The 17,492-nt window shown below is 35.1% G+C and overlaps 1 protein-coding gene across 5 annotated transcripts in view; it reads left to right on the top strand.

Moving 5' to 3' along the window:
• Positions 1-17,492, top strand: part of LOC116433372 (semaphorin-1A) — a 635,674-nt gene that overhangs the window by 365,001 nt on the left and 253,181 nt on the right. For all 5 annotated transcript variants that reach the window (XM_076368704.1, XM_076368702.1, XM_076368703.1 and 2 more), the window contains one exon: positions 12,077-12,247. In XM_076368704.1, coding sequence (XP_076224819.1) covers positions 12,077-12,247 — 171 coding nt within the window. The remainder of the gene's footprint in view (positions 1-12,076; positions 12,248-17,492) is intronic.

Here is a 17,492-nt window from a genome sequence, read left to right as displayed (position 1 = left end):
ATATTACACAGTTGTGTTTAACTTATAAGGAAATATGATTCTTGATACTTGAAATGACCTAGACCATTTTCGAAATTAAGGGCACATATTGTGACAAACAATCTAAGGATAAAAATTATCTAGTATCAATTTAAACAAGACACTTCGAGATCTCATAAAATAGCGACTCGATTAGTCAATCTCTTATTGTATTCGATAAATAAAGAAAAAACTCGTAATAAATCTGTATCGAAAAATTAGTACTATCGAAATACTAAACAGTTTTTCGTTTAGGTTGTAAACGAATTTATTATTCATTACTGCATGAAAATAATGGATTAACTTATTATTTCTCTTTTTCATGGTTATAGGAAATTTTACAGACGTTTGTTAACAGTTTTTTTTTTCATTTAATCACTACTATCTTCCTCCATTGTTTTCAACTATTTTTTTCATCGCATTTTATGTTTATTCGGTTCAGAATGAGCATACTATATTTGATAGCTTTGTTATTTCGAGACAGAATTAGTATTCGTCAGTAATTAGGGTATAATTTTAACAGGACTTAGCAGGGGCATTTTAATATGAACATTTTTGCGTTGTAAATTACAAGTTCGGAGGACAAGCTTTCACTGTAATGAAACAGTAGGCTATTCTGCTCGCCATTATTCTGTACTGCCATGAACGCAGGAGACTGAGAATAAACTGGAGAAATACGATACCGGCGGTGAATATCAAATTTTTTACATTTGATAATTGGACACTTTTATTCTCACATTAAGAGAAAATAAATGTATTTTTCGCGATACAAGAAAAATTATGTGGAAGGTTGATGTAGAAAATGTATCTCGAACTGGGTATTATTAGTAATTCTGTGGTTTATTATCACTAAACGCACCACGACCAGTCAAATGACCGGTTTTAAAATTTCATTAAAACTCCTGCGTCTTCTTTCGCCCATGTAATTTGATATCAATTAATCAGTTTTTTAATTTTTTTTTCCCCTCCGTTTGTTTCTGTTTTTACGAAGAAAAATTTATCGTTTAATTTGTTTACCTTTATTTTATAACCAGTTACTTAACCGGTTACGATACGAATAGATGTATATAGTGGCGGTACGTTTAGTGTTGTTTAAACTCATAGTTATAGTACAATAAACATATCGAATGAAAGGAACGAAAATAAAACTATTCTTTACTATTCTCGTTCTACAAAAATTAATCATGCAAAAGCCAGACAGCGTCATTTCGAGAATTAGTATTAACTTCATCATGATCTCGTTCTACCCTCGAAATCCGCGATTAATAATCTCGACTCCACATAACTGCGACTTCGTAAATAAAAATAATCCAACTAATCGAATAAGAATCCAATGGTGTCTGGGGCGGGCTTGAAATATTTATCAGCGGAGCTTTGTAAGCGTAACTCGCCAGCTATTTCTGTAATTCTAAATCGACGTTCGCGCCTTCGTGAAGTCGATTTCGCAGAAGCACGTTTTAAAAACAAAAGACCTCTGCCCGTCACGGTGAATGATTATTTTCGATTTCGTCCGACTCTGCTCGGAAGCAAAAATTGAAATCGAATGAAGCGAAACCGCGAGGTGTCGAAACGACGAGGTGAGAACAGGCAGAAATGTTCTCCGCACGTGCCGAATAATATACACGATCGAAGGTACTCGCCGAAAGTTCTCGTACAATTGGATAAAGAAGAAAAATCGCAAGAATATTCCGGCGTTTTAACATTTTGCGGTCGAATGCCGCCGTAATGGCGCCTTCGAGGTCTGATGTATGTAAGTGCGTTCTAATTAATTCCGCGAACATTTAATTTAACCAGTTAACTGCGTTCGACGAGTATACACGTTATCTTAAAATCAAAATGACACTAATGCTTTTAGCGATAAATTATTTATTTTTTTCAGATAAACACGTAATTCTTCGTTTTGCTTTATCTTTTCGCCGGAATACATTATAGGCGCATTTGGCCTGCGTTAGACGAGTATACACTTCATTGTTTGATTTCATCGCGAGCAGTATCAGAGATTTCTGAAACTAAATTCCACAGTCAACAGGTTAAAAATATTTGAACTTATTAACATGCTGAAAATATATGTAAAGAACACTTATTATTTCTGATTTCGTGATGATAGATGCATGTGAGTCTTTCACAATTCTTAGTGTACTCAATCCTATCGCTACGACGGACGAGTTATCTCGGTTGCACGATATCGAAGAATCGACGCTATGAACGAGATATCTCGTCATTATGATGTATTTACGATACTATCATGGTGACGAGATATCTCGTCCATTGTAGCGAAAGGGTTAACATGATTCACGTTTCTATTGGCTTTGAGTACCGTGTGCCAGATGCCATTGCGCAAATATGCACCCAGAATATTAATCGCTAGCTTTGTGAGTCTTTTATAAGATTCATTACGTTATGGTTGCTTTTATTCGCAGCAATGCTCTAATGATCAAAGGATTGAGATTCTAAAATGGAATGCTGCGAGTGAAGGCTTTCATTAATCAAATTACCGGAGATTGATTTCTTCTTTTTTAGTACTTAAGGTTTCGATGCATAATTTACATAATTTCTTATAGAATGTTAACAGAGCGATAATTATGAGAAATTTTGATTCCCTGGTTTCTATTTCATTAAGAAAATTGCAAGAAAGTATAAAATTAAACGTAAGTTTTGAATATTTAAGTGAAAATGGACTTAAACGTCGCCGTCCAAGGGTTAAATTTCACTTTTACGCGCGTCAGCTCGACGCGAATCGTTAACTTTCGTCCGCCAGTTGCAGGGCGTCTCCGCGTTTTCGAATAAATTCTATTCGGCCACCGTAGATGTCGGAAATTCTGCGGCGGACAATATCGCGCCGAAAACCGCGGCTGTTTGTAAATGCACCGAACAAAAATGTTCAGGCTGCGTCGCGAACAGTGGATGTTATTCGCGGTCCGCGCGCGGGTTCGAGCGTGAAACTGACTGAAACAGTGGCCGTCGCGTTGCCAACTTCGGGACAAAAGTGGCTGGATTCTTTGTAACTCGTTTTTCCCCGAAAATATTTTCAAGCCTTTCCCACCGTAAATTCTGTTACACGCTCAAAGAGAGAAATATGGCTGATAATTTCATCTAAAATCTCCGAAACAAAAAATATTCACGTTAATTGATGACTGCAGTAATTGAAGAATATGTGGCAATTTTGAAAAATATTATTAGTATCGATCAAATATTTCTTTACTAGAAATATCTTACTTTATTAACGAAAAATGAAACTTTGCGCGGCTTTATTTCATAATTTCAACACGAAAAAATTTCATTCTATGACATCGAGTAATTAAATATTGTCTCAGACTCCGTTTCCAAAGCGAATTGAAAAATACGCGCAAAATCTATCGCGTGGCAGGTGTTCTGCTCGTTTGAAAGGTCGTTAAAAAATATTTGAACATTCATAATTCTATGAAACGTGAAATCAATTGATTTTTGAAGAGTCTATAGATTTATCCACATGAAACGTTTATTTATCTTTTACAGTCAACTCGGGAATAATTTTTAATCCGTAAAATTCAATCTGTCTTTTTAAATTGATGTTTCATTGATGTTTTCAAAAAATCATGAAAAACATTTGAAACCCGTCGCACACAATGTTTTAAACTTTTCAATTTCCACGTGCCATTATTAAAGTCTCGGACGTCATTTCTTCCTCATCCCGTATGCAGGGGACCGCGCGCGTCGTAAGACAGAGGAAAAAATCGGGCGCCATTTTTATTCGTTCTAAATAGAGGGTTGATCTGTCATCCAAGAAAGCCACCGTGAAAACTGACTTATTACCCACACCACGGTCCCTGGATAAGGATTAAACTGAATCCGTCCCCGGGACACGGACAAGAACTTTCAACTTCCAGTTTCGCGCGCGAGCGGGCTGGTAGAGAAAGAAACGGAACGAAGGGAATTTCTCTTCTTGTCGGGATTCATCGTTAACTAAAGCTCGCCGCGCGTCGACGGTTGTCCCTTTCGCGGACGGAAGTTCAAACAGAGCCGTTAACTTTTTCGATCGCGCAGCGACGATCGTTACACTTTCAAATACGGGGAACGTATTCGCGCGATCCGACCCACGGTGGGAATATTCGCCCATTTCCGTGTAGGAATCAAAGAACTTCCGATGGAATCAAGACAGAATGATGAATCTCTTCTAAAACAAACCTGCAATATAGGATTAGAGAAAAATACGTAAAAAGCATGATAAACAAATTTTAACCGCGTGAAAATTGATTGAACTTGATGTTTCTTTAAACGATTTGATATATATATACACCTAACCTACCTAACCTACCTACCTACCTACCTACCTACCTACCTACCTAACCTACCTTACCTACCTAAAAGTAACTATGTAATAAGTTAAACTGATTTATATTAAATAAAAAAAAACAACGCGATACAATTGACTTGGGACTAGCTTATTATTGTAAAATGTATGAAATAAAAGTTATATCAAAGTTTTGCAAAAAAAAAATATATTAGTGGCCATCGTAGTTTTTTTAAGTAAATTAAAAAAGTATGGCGTTAAGTGAGTTACTGATCAATTCAATATTAAAATTTAATAGATTATAATTTTTTAAGCTCTTTTAGATAAATATTACCCTGCTCTTATATTACTTTCACTCTGGGTTTCCTAAAATTAGGGCTTGTGACCTTCTACAACTTTCACAAAACCCAAAACACTAGTATGAGGGGAAAAACTCGATAATGTTAAACTAGGTTAAAATTTCAACTTTAGACCAAGAAAATTGTTGGTCCTCAAATACGCGTAAATGATGTTTTAAACTCTGTTTAGAAGTGGAGAAGTAGGATGGTTTGAGATTGTGAGTTAACTATGAACCCTTTATGTTATTTTAATTTATCATATTCGTTTTTAATGACCTTTTAATGACTTTTTTAATTAATGAATTTAATATTTTTTAAATAAATTCTGTAACGATTGGTTTATAAATATTAACTTGTTCCTAAAATACTATGCAATTCTGTGGTCAGATCTCAATTCAGCATTTCGAAATCAATAAAAATAAATTTATTAAATCAGTTACACGGTGATTTAAGAGATATCTATTTCAATCATTTCTCTGTAACGTCGAAACTTATCGATCCATGCTTTTCGCGTATTTTTCTCTTACCCTTCACCGTTTCAGTTTCAGTTTGAAAAAATTCATCGCTCTATCTTCATTCTATCAGAAGTTCTTTGATTTCAACGCGAAAACGATGGAATGTTTCCACTGCGCGCCTCCCTCGCCGAGGCAAAGTAAAACTCTCGTATGGGAATATATGCAGCGCGGCTAGAGGGCAAGATTTAAAAAAAATAAGGGAAAAGGAGGATGGTCCTCGTCTCCGGACGATGGGAGACGGGATCAGAGCGGTGTCCCGATCCCGCGGGTTAAAACGTAAAACCAGCCGGAGCCTCGAAAGTGTGAAATCGTATTACCCGATGAATATGCAGCGCGATTTTGCGGTCGAAAGTTTTCGGTGCCGGTTGTAACTCGTGGCCGCCCCGATGGCAACCGTGGACGGGAAATGGCGGGTGCCGAGGAACCGGGATCTCCAGACGTATTCTAATTAGTACAAAAACCGAGAGATGGGGAGTCGTTGGTAACCGGTATAGCGGGTGTACATGATAGTTGGGTAAAATGTAATCTGATTGCGTAGGTATCGAAAGTAATAGTTAAAATGCAATTTTCAATTTAGTTGCGAGTTACAGCTCGTAATTATTTATTAGGGTTCGTATAATTACCTCGGTTTCGATTCTAGATAAGTGATATGTAAGGATTATATAGGAGATAATATGTAATCATAAGTATTGTATTTGATGAATTATCGCCACTGTTATGCAAAAGATTACCTTTTTGCTGACTGTGTTGTATTTATCTGTATGTACTTACTTTTTTTATTTTAATTATAATATTATGGTTGAAAAGATTTTTATTCATTTTTGTTTCAATAGAATCTTTGTTAATTTTAATATTACATATATATTTAAGAATTGAAATGTATATTTCGTTGCCTGGAAGTATGTAGATGGATTTTTGATTTTCATAATAACCTGAAGAAGGATATGAAGTCTTTAGTAGATTTAATTAAATTTTGTGCATTATTGTTTGTATCTTTATGAGGAACATATTTTAATAGTAATTTATCAAATATTTATATGGTAAAAATGTTATCAAAAGTACGTAGGCACTGATCTTTTGTTGTCATGTTACTTACATGCTTTGTTTGCAACTGAGCGGTGCCGATATGATGAGGAATTATGAAAGGGTTGGAAACGTCAAGTTACCAGAAAGGTGGTACGTCACAGATGTTCGTAAATTACACTCGACCAAAATCTGCGTTCGCTGGTTTAATTGGTTCTGCTGTAGCCGCGAGAAAGCGCGGCAAGAAGTCGCTTTGGAAATTAATTAGGCATCGATTACGGATACTGCGTAATTCAAATTTAATTGGACTAATCCATTTGCAAATTGGTCAGTGCGCAATTTTCCCTTGGCAAATCGCAATGTTATTTACGACAAAACAATTGGTTTGTTTAAAGATCCAGTGTACGATAAAAATTAGAATAAACTACGATAAGAACAAAAAACTAGAAACTTTTCATTCAATTAATTTAATTTTATTCTATTTTATTTTGAATTTTCATTTCCGCTTTCTACTGAGTTTATTGATCAATAAATAATCAACCTATATCGTGTCTGACGCGCATTATAGTGTACACTGATTTTACTTAAACATTTGACAAAATATTAAAACTATAACAAGCTGTAACCCTAAATTTGAGACTATTTCTATTAGAAAACTAATATACTACTACGATTTTATTCGGTTTCATTTTATACTGGTGTTGCAGTGACTGATAATCCTCTGTCATTAGACAAGTGAACAGAAGTTTGTACCAGAATCAGGTTTGAGAGTATTAACGCATTGCATTCTGGTAACGAGAAATCTCGGTTTTATATAAAGACACTTGGCTAGGTAACTTTGCTAATTACCACAGTATTTAAAAACATATTAAATTTGATTAGAACTGACTATCTATTTAAAATACATTAGGTAACAATATGATATTTGAGCTTTTCTGTATACAATGATATAGATTGTGCTCATTGAAAATCACCATCCATACAATTCAGATTTCAAAGATTAGCCAATACGCAATGTAAAAATTGCAATGAAAAAATTCAAAAACTAAATCCTGGATTTGAAAGAACAAACAGTGTTTCCCAGTCATTAGTCTGGCAAGTTTTTGATGTTCCCTTACATCTTCTTTCGGCCGTGTTCGCGCGGACGGATCCATTCTCCGTGGTAAACTGAACGAGAAATTACATCACAAACGTCCGATCGTGTTTGAACGGCTGATTAAAATTTAGTCGAGTTGGTTGATCGCGGAATTGTAGTTCGGGCAATTCTGGTTGGTTTACTGCTTCACGGTGAAGTTGAAGTTTCATTTGCTCGGGTGGGATAATGCGGGCGTTTGCCAATCGTGGGATTTAAATTGTGCCAAACGTGTCTTCGATCGGATATGGAAAACTTCTCATTGCCGAATTTCACGATATTTTTAATATGCAGTCACGTTTAAATCCGAGAGAATTTGTGCAATTGTAGATCGAGCAGGGCCGTTGAATCGAATGTGTTACGATGAATCGGGACCATGATTTCTTCATTTTTTACAGGATTAGATATCATAGGATCTTGTCATCACTGTATAATAAAATTCAAATTGTCACTATCACAAAATGAAGGTAATCTTATATTTATCTTTCAAACTCAAAATTAATAGTATTTAATACTAGAACTACATACTGAGTGTTTAATATAATTATTATATAATTATTATAAATATAATAAAATTATAAGATCACATTTGTTTTAATTTCTGATAATTATTACAAAAAATTGAAAAAGCTCTGAAAAACCAAGGGAAACCGTAGTAATTTAAACATTATCGATAATTAAAATCTTGAACTGCAAATATTTTCGTGACTTCGTTTCGTTCGGATTACTAGCTCACGCAAAAAATCGGATAAAAACTTTATGTACTCAACTGAAAGATTTACGAAGTTAAGAATAAACAACATTTTAATAATGTTCATAAAATCAAGCTATATCATGAGTTTGCTTCAATAAACATGTTAATACAAATAAAGTATAACCTTGTAGCAAATTCGAGTTTATTATGAACGCTTAAGAATTCTCAGTCTAATAAATAACATTTTATCAATATTTTCGCATAAAACTGTTCATTCTGTTAAAAGGAAACAGGAGAATGGTACAGAGGAGAAAGCTTCGAAATTTAAGTAGAAAAATTGATTTATTTCCTATATTTCGCGATACATTACGGCATCATGAAACTACAGGGGCAAAATTAGATTTCACGGTAGACAGGGTTTCTGGGTCGCGGAAAGGTATCGAGATAAATTTTCGAGTAATTTATTGAAACTTCGTCGAGACGTTGTAGTAGGGAAGGTGAAGCTGGAAGGGGGAGCAGAGTGACTACTACTACAGCAATATATTACCATGATAAAGGCTGGTATGTAATGCAGACGGAAAAACGAAGCATAAGAGTGCAATGGAAACTGTGGTTGCAGGGGAAAAAATATTCATATCGCTCTGACTCACTGGGATTCTTAACTTAATTAGGTCTATAAAATTCGAAGAATTTGACAAATGTTATATAGCTAATAAAATAATTAGGTAATACTAAATGAACGTAAATAAAGTTTAAGAAACATCATAAAAACAAATGAGCAACAAGTTTTCATCTTTCTCTCCATATTATTCATTTATAATTATTGCGGATAAATATTATATGCGATATAATTCCAAAGTCTGCAATTTAACGATTTAATTTATTGGCGGACTGCGGAGTTTATGTATTCATACTAGTTTACTTAAATATATAGAATACAATAAAAGAATAGAATTCAATGAATCGTCACATTAGTTCAACGTGAATTAATCGTATCATTGGAGATATAAACTTTTCGACACTAACTTACACAAGTTTACTTTAAAAATTGGTATCAGTAGAAAATTCCATGTTTATCAAAGCTCGATATTCAAATTTATTCCAGTATCTACGTACGTTACCAATTTTTATCATTTACACATATTTATAATCAGTTATAACTCCTACTACTGAACACTGAAACTACAATATCACCAATCCCAAGAAAGCTTCACCCAAACCATACAAACACTCCGTATATAAAAGACCACCCGTGCGTTGCTCTAACAGAAAGAAAATACGATCCTAGATAATGCACTGGAACGAGACCATCTATATCTATCGTCGTTCTTTCAGTGAAGTAGTAGACTGTACAAAGTAGCAGCTGATAAGATTTACCTTTCGCAGCCGTTGCAACCGGCGTCAGGGTCATCCGAAATTATCAAAAGGGAGAAAATTTCTGGGTCGGCCATGAGAAACCATAAAAAGATAGCGCGAACTGCTCGATTACTTACTGCCATGGTGGAAGCTGCACGAAGAGGAAGGGGGCAGGCTGTGCACAGCATGTTCAAGGATTTCTGCTCTAGAATATGCAGCTGCAGCTCCTCTTGTAAAATCCCGCCAACCTTCCCCTCCTCTGCCTCTCTCTCTCTCTCCCCCCACCCCCATTTCGTTCCGTGACTCGTTGTTTCGCGCACTGGATCTTTCCACGCTCGCCTCGAGCGATTGTCGGGCTCGCGCAAGGAAATCTGGAATTTCCAGTCAGGGTGAGCGACGTTTGATTTTTGACCGAACACCTCGCTGCAAGTATTTTATAATTACGTTCGGGGTAATGTTCGCCGGTGACAAACGAGATGGCGGTGCCAATTTCAGCGCGATGGGAGCCCGGTTATACCGTCCGACGGGTTTAAATCTTCTTTCTTTTTATGTCGGAGACTCGATGGCCGATTCTCGGAGATCATCGTGCGCCGAGCGCAGATCTACCTTCGTTTTCGTGATGTATAGGTATCGGAGAAATCGGTTGCGACGGAAAATGGAGTATTGTTTTTTTTTTCTTTTTATTAGTTAGTACTTTCATTTTGGATGTAGTCATGTTTGACAGTAATTTGTGCAGCATTTTTTGTTGTTAAAATTAGAAAATTTTTGTGAGCAATTGAATTTTCAATTTTGTAATTATTTGTGCGTTTATTGGAAGAGTGACAGTCTTTTTTATTCAAAATTTGAGCAGAAACTTTTTTTTTAATAAATGTATGAATTTTTTGAAGCAATTACCAATATTCATCATTTTTCAGTTTTTCATATGAATGCAGTCAATTACAAATACATGCAATTTTGATTACTTTCACATCATTTCCTTCAATGCGTGGTTTAAAATTTTTCACTTGAATAGAATTTGAATACACGTATGCAACGCAATGAACATGACGAGTATGCATTTTAAGAGTCACGCGCGATTGCAGATTTACCTTCACCGAAATTTCGTAATTAAATTATCTGAGCGTGGAAAATATTGCAGATTCTGGGGATACTTTTAGAATTATTTTACATATCTCGCCGGGTGAACTCGTGCCATTTACGATGTTTTTTTCAGATCGCTTGAAATTCATTTCGAAATGAAAATATTAGTAAGTTTAATGTGCATTCGTTCTCACGCAGATATTTGGTGTTTTTTTTCGAACGTACTTTTTTGCTGGTAGATTTCATAAATAAATTGAAAGCTCCTCATGTGTAACAATCTCGTTTGAAGTCCAAATTTTTTGTAACTTACATTACACTGTCTGCCATGGGCGGCGAAACGCAGTGTCATTCATTCAGCTTGGTCACTCTAAATAATTTTTTAATTAACTGAGAACGCCACGATAAGATTATTTCTCGTTCGGGGAATGAGTGTTTAAGTATTCATTCCACTGGAGATCGCGTGCTTCGATAGTCGCGTTGCATCTATTTTTATTTAATGCATTTGTTAACGCAATGCGCATTCGCAGGAAGAAATTTTAATGCGTTCGTAGTAGGCGATCGTTAGGATACTTTTTTCCGATGTTTATGTATGCTTCGTATTTTCATTCCATGTACACGGATTAAAAACAGCACAGATCTACAAAGAGCGATATACTGTTGTATTTTTGAAATTATGGAAACGGGTACGACTATAGTACGAATTAGCATAGATTTTATCTGTCATTGTAACGGAACCTTTTTATACGTGCTAGCGTAACTGTTGCAAGTTCCTGTCATCAATATTTAACCAATTTTATTATCAACAATATTTCAATTATATTTCGAGAAAATGTTCTTGCTAAAAACGCGAATGAAATACAAAGGATAATAAATATGTTTTCTCAAACGTAGTGATTATAAAAGTACAAAATATATTTCTAATCCTTGTATAAAAACAACTTTTTTAAAATATATTGTATACGTTTAAAATAATCAATGTATTAATTGATCATGAATAATATTTAATTCTCTGTGCTGAGAAAATTTTTAGCTTTTTGTATGTTTAAGAATTACCTATAAATTCCACGTGTCACATAGATTCAGTTTTATACAATTCCATAAATTCCCATTAAGATACTTTTAAATAAAAGATACACATTTCAATAAAAACTATATTTACTCATCGTTCGAATCTGTTTCTTACAAGATCAGAACGTCAATTGCTTTATCTCAAATTATTTGACAATTTATTTCCTGAAATTCCCTTGTTACAGCATACTGTCTCTCAGACCAACTAAAAACCACGCGGCGCTCACGCAAATGAAAACGTACTTTAATAAAGTGTACGTTTTAAACTTCTTACGTTAACTGTAACTTAATGAAGCTCTTAACGAAATAAAAAGCAAATCTCCGTTTAATCCTCGCGTCTCTGGGTCACTCCAGAAAAATGTGAGCGAGTATATGTACTTACTTATCTACCTGCCCACGTTAACCTGCGCCGTATGCTAATTAAGGATCAACGCGATTCTTTCTTCCACGAGTACGTAATTTTCCAAATCTCGTTCTCCGGATACTAGTTCTCGTGTTCCGCGTGACAGTTCGTCGACCGCAGGCAGCGTTTCAGGAATTAGATTCTAAAGTAACGGCCGGCTTGTTCTTGTTTTGTTACAGAGGTTGCAGTGGTCCAGCAGTGGGGCGCATCGTGAACTTTGTTACTTGAAGGGACGTAGCGAGGACGAATGTCAGAATTACGTGCGCGTATTCGGTAGACAAGGGCCTGATCGATTTCTCGTTTGTGGGACGAACGCGTACAAGCCGCTGTGCAGGCAGTTCACCATCAAGGTAAGCGCTTTAGATTCTTTTTAAAACCGGCCCAGCTACGCGAAGGCCGTTCGATAAGTAGTCCTTTGTTTCGCGGCAAGTGGCTACAGTCACCTTTTAACGTTTGGACCGTTTATTTTGAAAGTGGTGTAGGCGTTTTTTCTCTTTACTTTATTTTTCAACAAAATTGGGATAATGGAAAATTTATATATATATATTTTTTTAACTGCTAAATTTTTGTTTACAATCAATTTATAGTTTACATTTTGGAGAATTCGGAAAAATGCATTGTCATTCGTTTTGAGAGTGTCAGTCTTTTTTGTGTTTTAAATTGGGAAAACGAAAAACTCAACGCAAAGCATGTACGTTACTGTTTTGTTAAAGTGTAGGTTGTCTATTGTTACTCTTAATATTAGATCTTGTTATTTTTACTTGATTAAAACTGTTAAATAACCATAACAGAGTCGACTATTATTCAGATAAATTTTTACTTTATTCTGTTTCTCGAATGAGATTGCATTTATTATTCACGTCGATCGTGCGACATGTAATTTGCATGAAAATTGCAGACTATATAAATAATCGGAAAATTCGGTTATTCGAAAAATGTGAGAGAGAAACTGTAGAATTGCAATTCATGTTTATTTTACAAAAATTTCCCTTTGAATATGTTACATTGCGTAACACAGTTTTAGTATCTTTGTGTTTGTCGCGTTCGTTGCACTCGTTTGTTTCGGTAATAATCTTCGTAGTTACAATATTACATGGAACACAGCGTGCTCTTTTCATGAAATATTGAAAAACGTTACAAAGTGGTCATTGATTTTCTCCGTGACATTTTACATAACACAAATAACTTTATATAACCGTTATAACATCGTATAACAATGCGCATAAAATTCATTTGATTTTATCGAAAATACTAAATTGCGTTCGATACAAATATGCACCACTAGTAACCGAATGTGTAAATTATTTCGAATTTACACATAATTCACTGTTGATTCTCCTATAAGTGATCGCGTTAATAGTTTCCTGTTGAAATAAAAATGAAAATCTCCCATATTATACATATGACTTTTTTTCGAAACAAAATTCATAAACATTAGAACAAATACAACATATTTTCTATATTTACACTTCCTCTTTCACATAAAACAGTACAATAAAAATATCAACAAGTAACAATTATCAAACAAAAAGCCAATTGATAAATTCAATTTTATTTCACTGTAACGGAGAATCTTAGTTTCCATTGTAGCAATATTCATCGAAAGAATGTTATTTGACAAATGAGAGGATGTCATTGCAGCATTTCGCAGGAGTCGGAATCTAAATTTCGCCGTAACAATATCAGTAACGTATATCATTCATGTAGTGTCAAATGTTAATCAGTTTAGGCTGGGAAGTTACAGTCAGCAAAACACGGGCAACAACGTACTCGACGTCCGGAAATCTTTTGTCGCCACATGAGTACTTAATGAGCACACGCTCGACAAAAGCGACTGGGAATTTGACTTTGGGTTACTGTTTCGTTCATTTATTTAACAATCACGCGCTGCACAGCGTGTGTACACGAACGTGCCGGCGGAAAGGATGCCGTTTTAGGAACAATAACCGTTATAAAGGGAGAACAAACCCAGCGCAACGCACAGCATTAGGAAACGTAGACTTTGCGGCTGATTTATCGCTCGATCCTAAATATTGACGCAACAAACAAGCCGTGTATGTAATACGATTAAACGACGATGGCAATAAGCGAGTACGTACCTACGTACAGGGGAACTGCAAATAGATTCTCATCAGTCCCATCTAATGCTATTACGAATTGTTTTATCGTTATACGTAACATGGATTCTATTGTTCGAAAAACGATTTCACGCGTATTAGCTTAATGAATTGTCTGCCTGCAGGGTTTCCGACATGCCTCCGTTTCAAACTGACTCAGACGTGTATAATCACTCTTGAATCGACGTTCGCCGTGACTACCAGTAATGATTGCATTAATTAACGTTACTTTTTGCAATTACTTTGATCGATGCTTTTAGACGACTGACTAAGATTATTTTTATACTTTAATTTTAGTCAATTGAGTTGCTTTCGGACGACTTTTTTTAGCGAATTTTTTAAAGTAATTTGTTTGTTTATTTAACAAAAACTTTCATTACAAAAGAAATTACAAGAAAAAAATAAAATAAAAGAATTATATTATTTACTTATAAAAAATGTTTAGTATTAATACATTTCTATTTATTACATGTTTACACAATTTACTGATTTTTAAGAATACAATTAGAAAAATAGAATTACGATAGAGAATGGTTTTTCTGAATTTCCCATAATTCCATACAAAATCATCAGTCTGTCCGTCACGTTTTACATTATCTCCAGAGACGCGTCATACTGATCCACCTCGCAGCACGAGCCAGAAGTCATTGAATGATAAAAGCCCAATTTCAAACACTCAGACTGTCAGGAACAATTTGCGTAACGTTCCGTAAGATTTCATATAGCTAAAAGCAAGATATATTATTCCCGAGGTTGTCCGTTTAAGTTCAGTTCATTTCCGGATAGCATCAGTCATTTCGGTTCAGCAGTAGTCGTTATCCTTCCCGATATATTAATTTCCTCGATTCGCAGCGGGGACTCCGAACATCGTTCTAAGTGCATGGCGATTCGAATGCAAATTTTTTATCGATATCGTGCCTCTTTTTCCTTTCCGAGTAAGAGTTTCACGAACGGACACCGGCGGAATCGTTACAAAATTAACGGTCCCGAGGTTAACTCGACGCTTCTGATAAAGTGTTTCCATAAGTTACGAACTTTATAACTTCCGGAGCCGTTGGTACAGTCCTATAAGAGATTGCGCTCGAACACTGTTTTCGTCAGGTGTTATCGTAAAGGAGAGCGAATAGTTGGCGGTATTTCATAACGCAGTTGGACCACGTCTCGCGTTCTAAATTACTTGGAATATTATCTTGAACAATTTTCTTCGAACCGACCAACCAGATTTTACGCGCAACCGGTGCTACATAAAATGTTACTTAGTATTCGATAAACTTGTATGTAAACGTTCATTCAGCGTCCTTTTCATTTAATCATTGCAAAGCAATTTTACATTTAGATACTTTCCTAGCATTTGCAGATTCCCAGTTTTTTCTTTGGAAATGAAATAAGATTATGGAAAGTGTAACAGTCAATTTATCTGGTACGATAGTAGCGTCGATAAATTTTTCTTTAGTGATCTGTAGGATTGTCTATATTATGACCAGTGAAATGTCAGAAGTGAAAAATTATAAATTACTTTATGAACCATGTTAAATGTTGTACAGCAAATATTAGAAAGCTGTTGACGTGTATTAGTAATATGTTTATTAATATTTACTGAGCAATATAATTTCCACCATTACTAATAACTTTTTTCCAATTTAATAGTAATTTCTGGATTCCATTTCTGTATAATGACTCATTTTGGAAAACTTGAGGTGACATCATCAGATAAAACGTTCCGACAGACCTACGATATTAATTTATTGTCATACAAAAGTATTGTACTCATAATAATTCTCCCTCACGATCAACAGAGTTCAAAGGGAACGAAATTTGTTTATAAGCCACAGGAATTTTGGCCAATGAAACGTTAATATAGCCGGGTTATCCGTTGAAACCGAAGTCTCTTCGGATTTTCAGGCGAACTTTTCAAACATGAAAGCGGCCCTAGAGGAGCACAGAGAACGGTTTCGGAAAAAGCCCGCTGTTTCAGCCTTGTAATACGGCTTTCTGGCCGCGTTTACGCCAACGAATCGTTCCGCCCTCTTTTTTTCCCCTCTTTCTGCACGGTCTCCGCGAGCTGTAGCCTCGCCGCTCCGAGGCACTATTTTTAATCAGGCATAAAGTATAAAAGAAGAATTAATGTTGATTCCGCCGTTGGGCGTAACAACTTGTAGCAAACTGTCTTGCTTACCTTGCTCTTGCTACGTTTTAAACCTATCGGGCATATCTGCATGCGCTCCTCTTTTACGTTCTAAAAAGCTGGGATCCCTTGAGCGCACGCCGCGAAAAAGAACATGACTTCGTCTGGCAATCAATGAAACCAGGAATGGAGAACGTTTTCCATAAATAACATTCTCGGAAATATATCTTGGCATTCCTTTGTAAAAGATGGTGGCTCCCTTTGTGTGCGGAATAAAGGATTCAGTGTTATTTGTGAATCAGTGATCTTTCTGTTTTTTGTTTCTTTTCATTAGTCGTTGCTGTTTTTATTAGTTAGGTCGTTGTAAATTTGATTATATAAAAAGAAAATTTATGTTTGAGAATTTTCTGATTTTTCTTGGACCATTGTACACTTATTATTATATTGTAGACATATTTATGAGAATAATTGTTGGGAAGAATTATAAATGAATATCGGCATGAGTTATCATTATTGTAAATTTGTAATTATACTCTAATAAACGGTTATATTATTTAAAGTTTGTTTAAGAAAAGAATAATTTCCGTAGACCTTTACAATTACATTAGAAACCAAACGACAGCTGTTTAATAATTAAACTTAATAACGTTCTTAGTTACCATTAAACGTGTTATTTATAATCCCGTTAATAATTGAATGCTCGAACTTACATTGATACTTTTTGTCGTTGCTCGTAACTTACGATTCATTAAATTGTCAAACGATCGATTTTTATTGTGGCAGGAGGATGTTCGCTGTAGAAATTACACCGTCGTTTAATTGAATGCCGTGTACGTATTGCAGTTCCGCGTTTGCTTTGCGTTTTTTTTCGCATTACGCTGCATGCTATATTTCTGCCTCCGTATTATAATGCTTACAATGGTCCTATATTAATTTTCCACGATTTCTTCTACGACTACTTGTTACTCGCCTCCATTAAAGGGATCGGAATTTCAATCTTTTTTTGTTGAATTGATAACTAATTTACTTTGCGATTATAAATTTAATATATTTGTTCGTCGCCTTTTACGGCGATACGCTTTTTAGCTATTCCCTTTTCTCCTTAATGAAACTTTTTTGTAACCATTCATAAATACGTAAGTCAAACAAAAACAATTTTATAACTTTTATTCTCTCAATTTGTCAGAATAATTATGAAAATATCTAATGAAAATGTTAAATCACATCTTATCGAATATATTTGTGAAATTTATAACCATTTCGAAACCATTCGTTCTTAACACTAGAATTACCGGGCCAGTCAAAATGACTGGTTCAAGTTTCTTTGTTTCGCAATTATTCATATGTTCAAAG

Source organism: Nomia melanderi, chromosome 6, assembly GCF_051020985.1.
Source record: "Nomia melanderi isolate GNS246 chromosome 6, iyNomMela1, whole genome shotgun sequence".
NCBI lineage: Eukaryota > Metazoa > Arthropoda > Insecta > Hymenoptera > Halictidae > Nomia > Nomia melanderi.
This window is presented reverse-complemented; position numbering and strand designations above follow the sequence as displayed.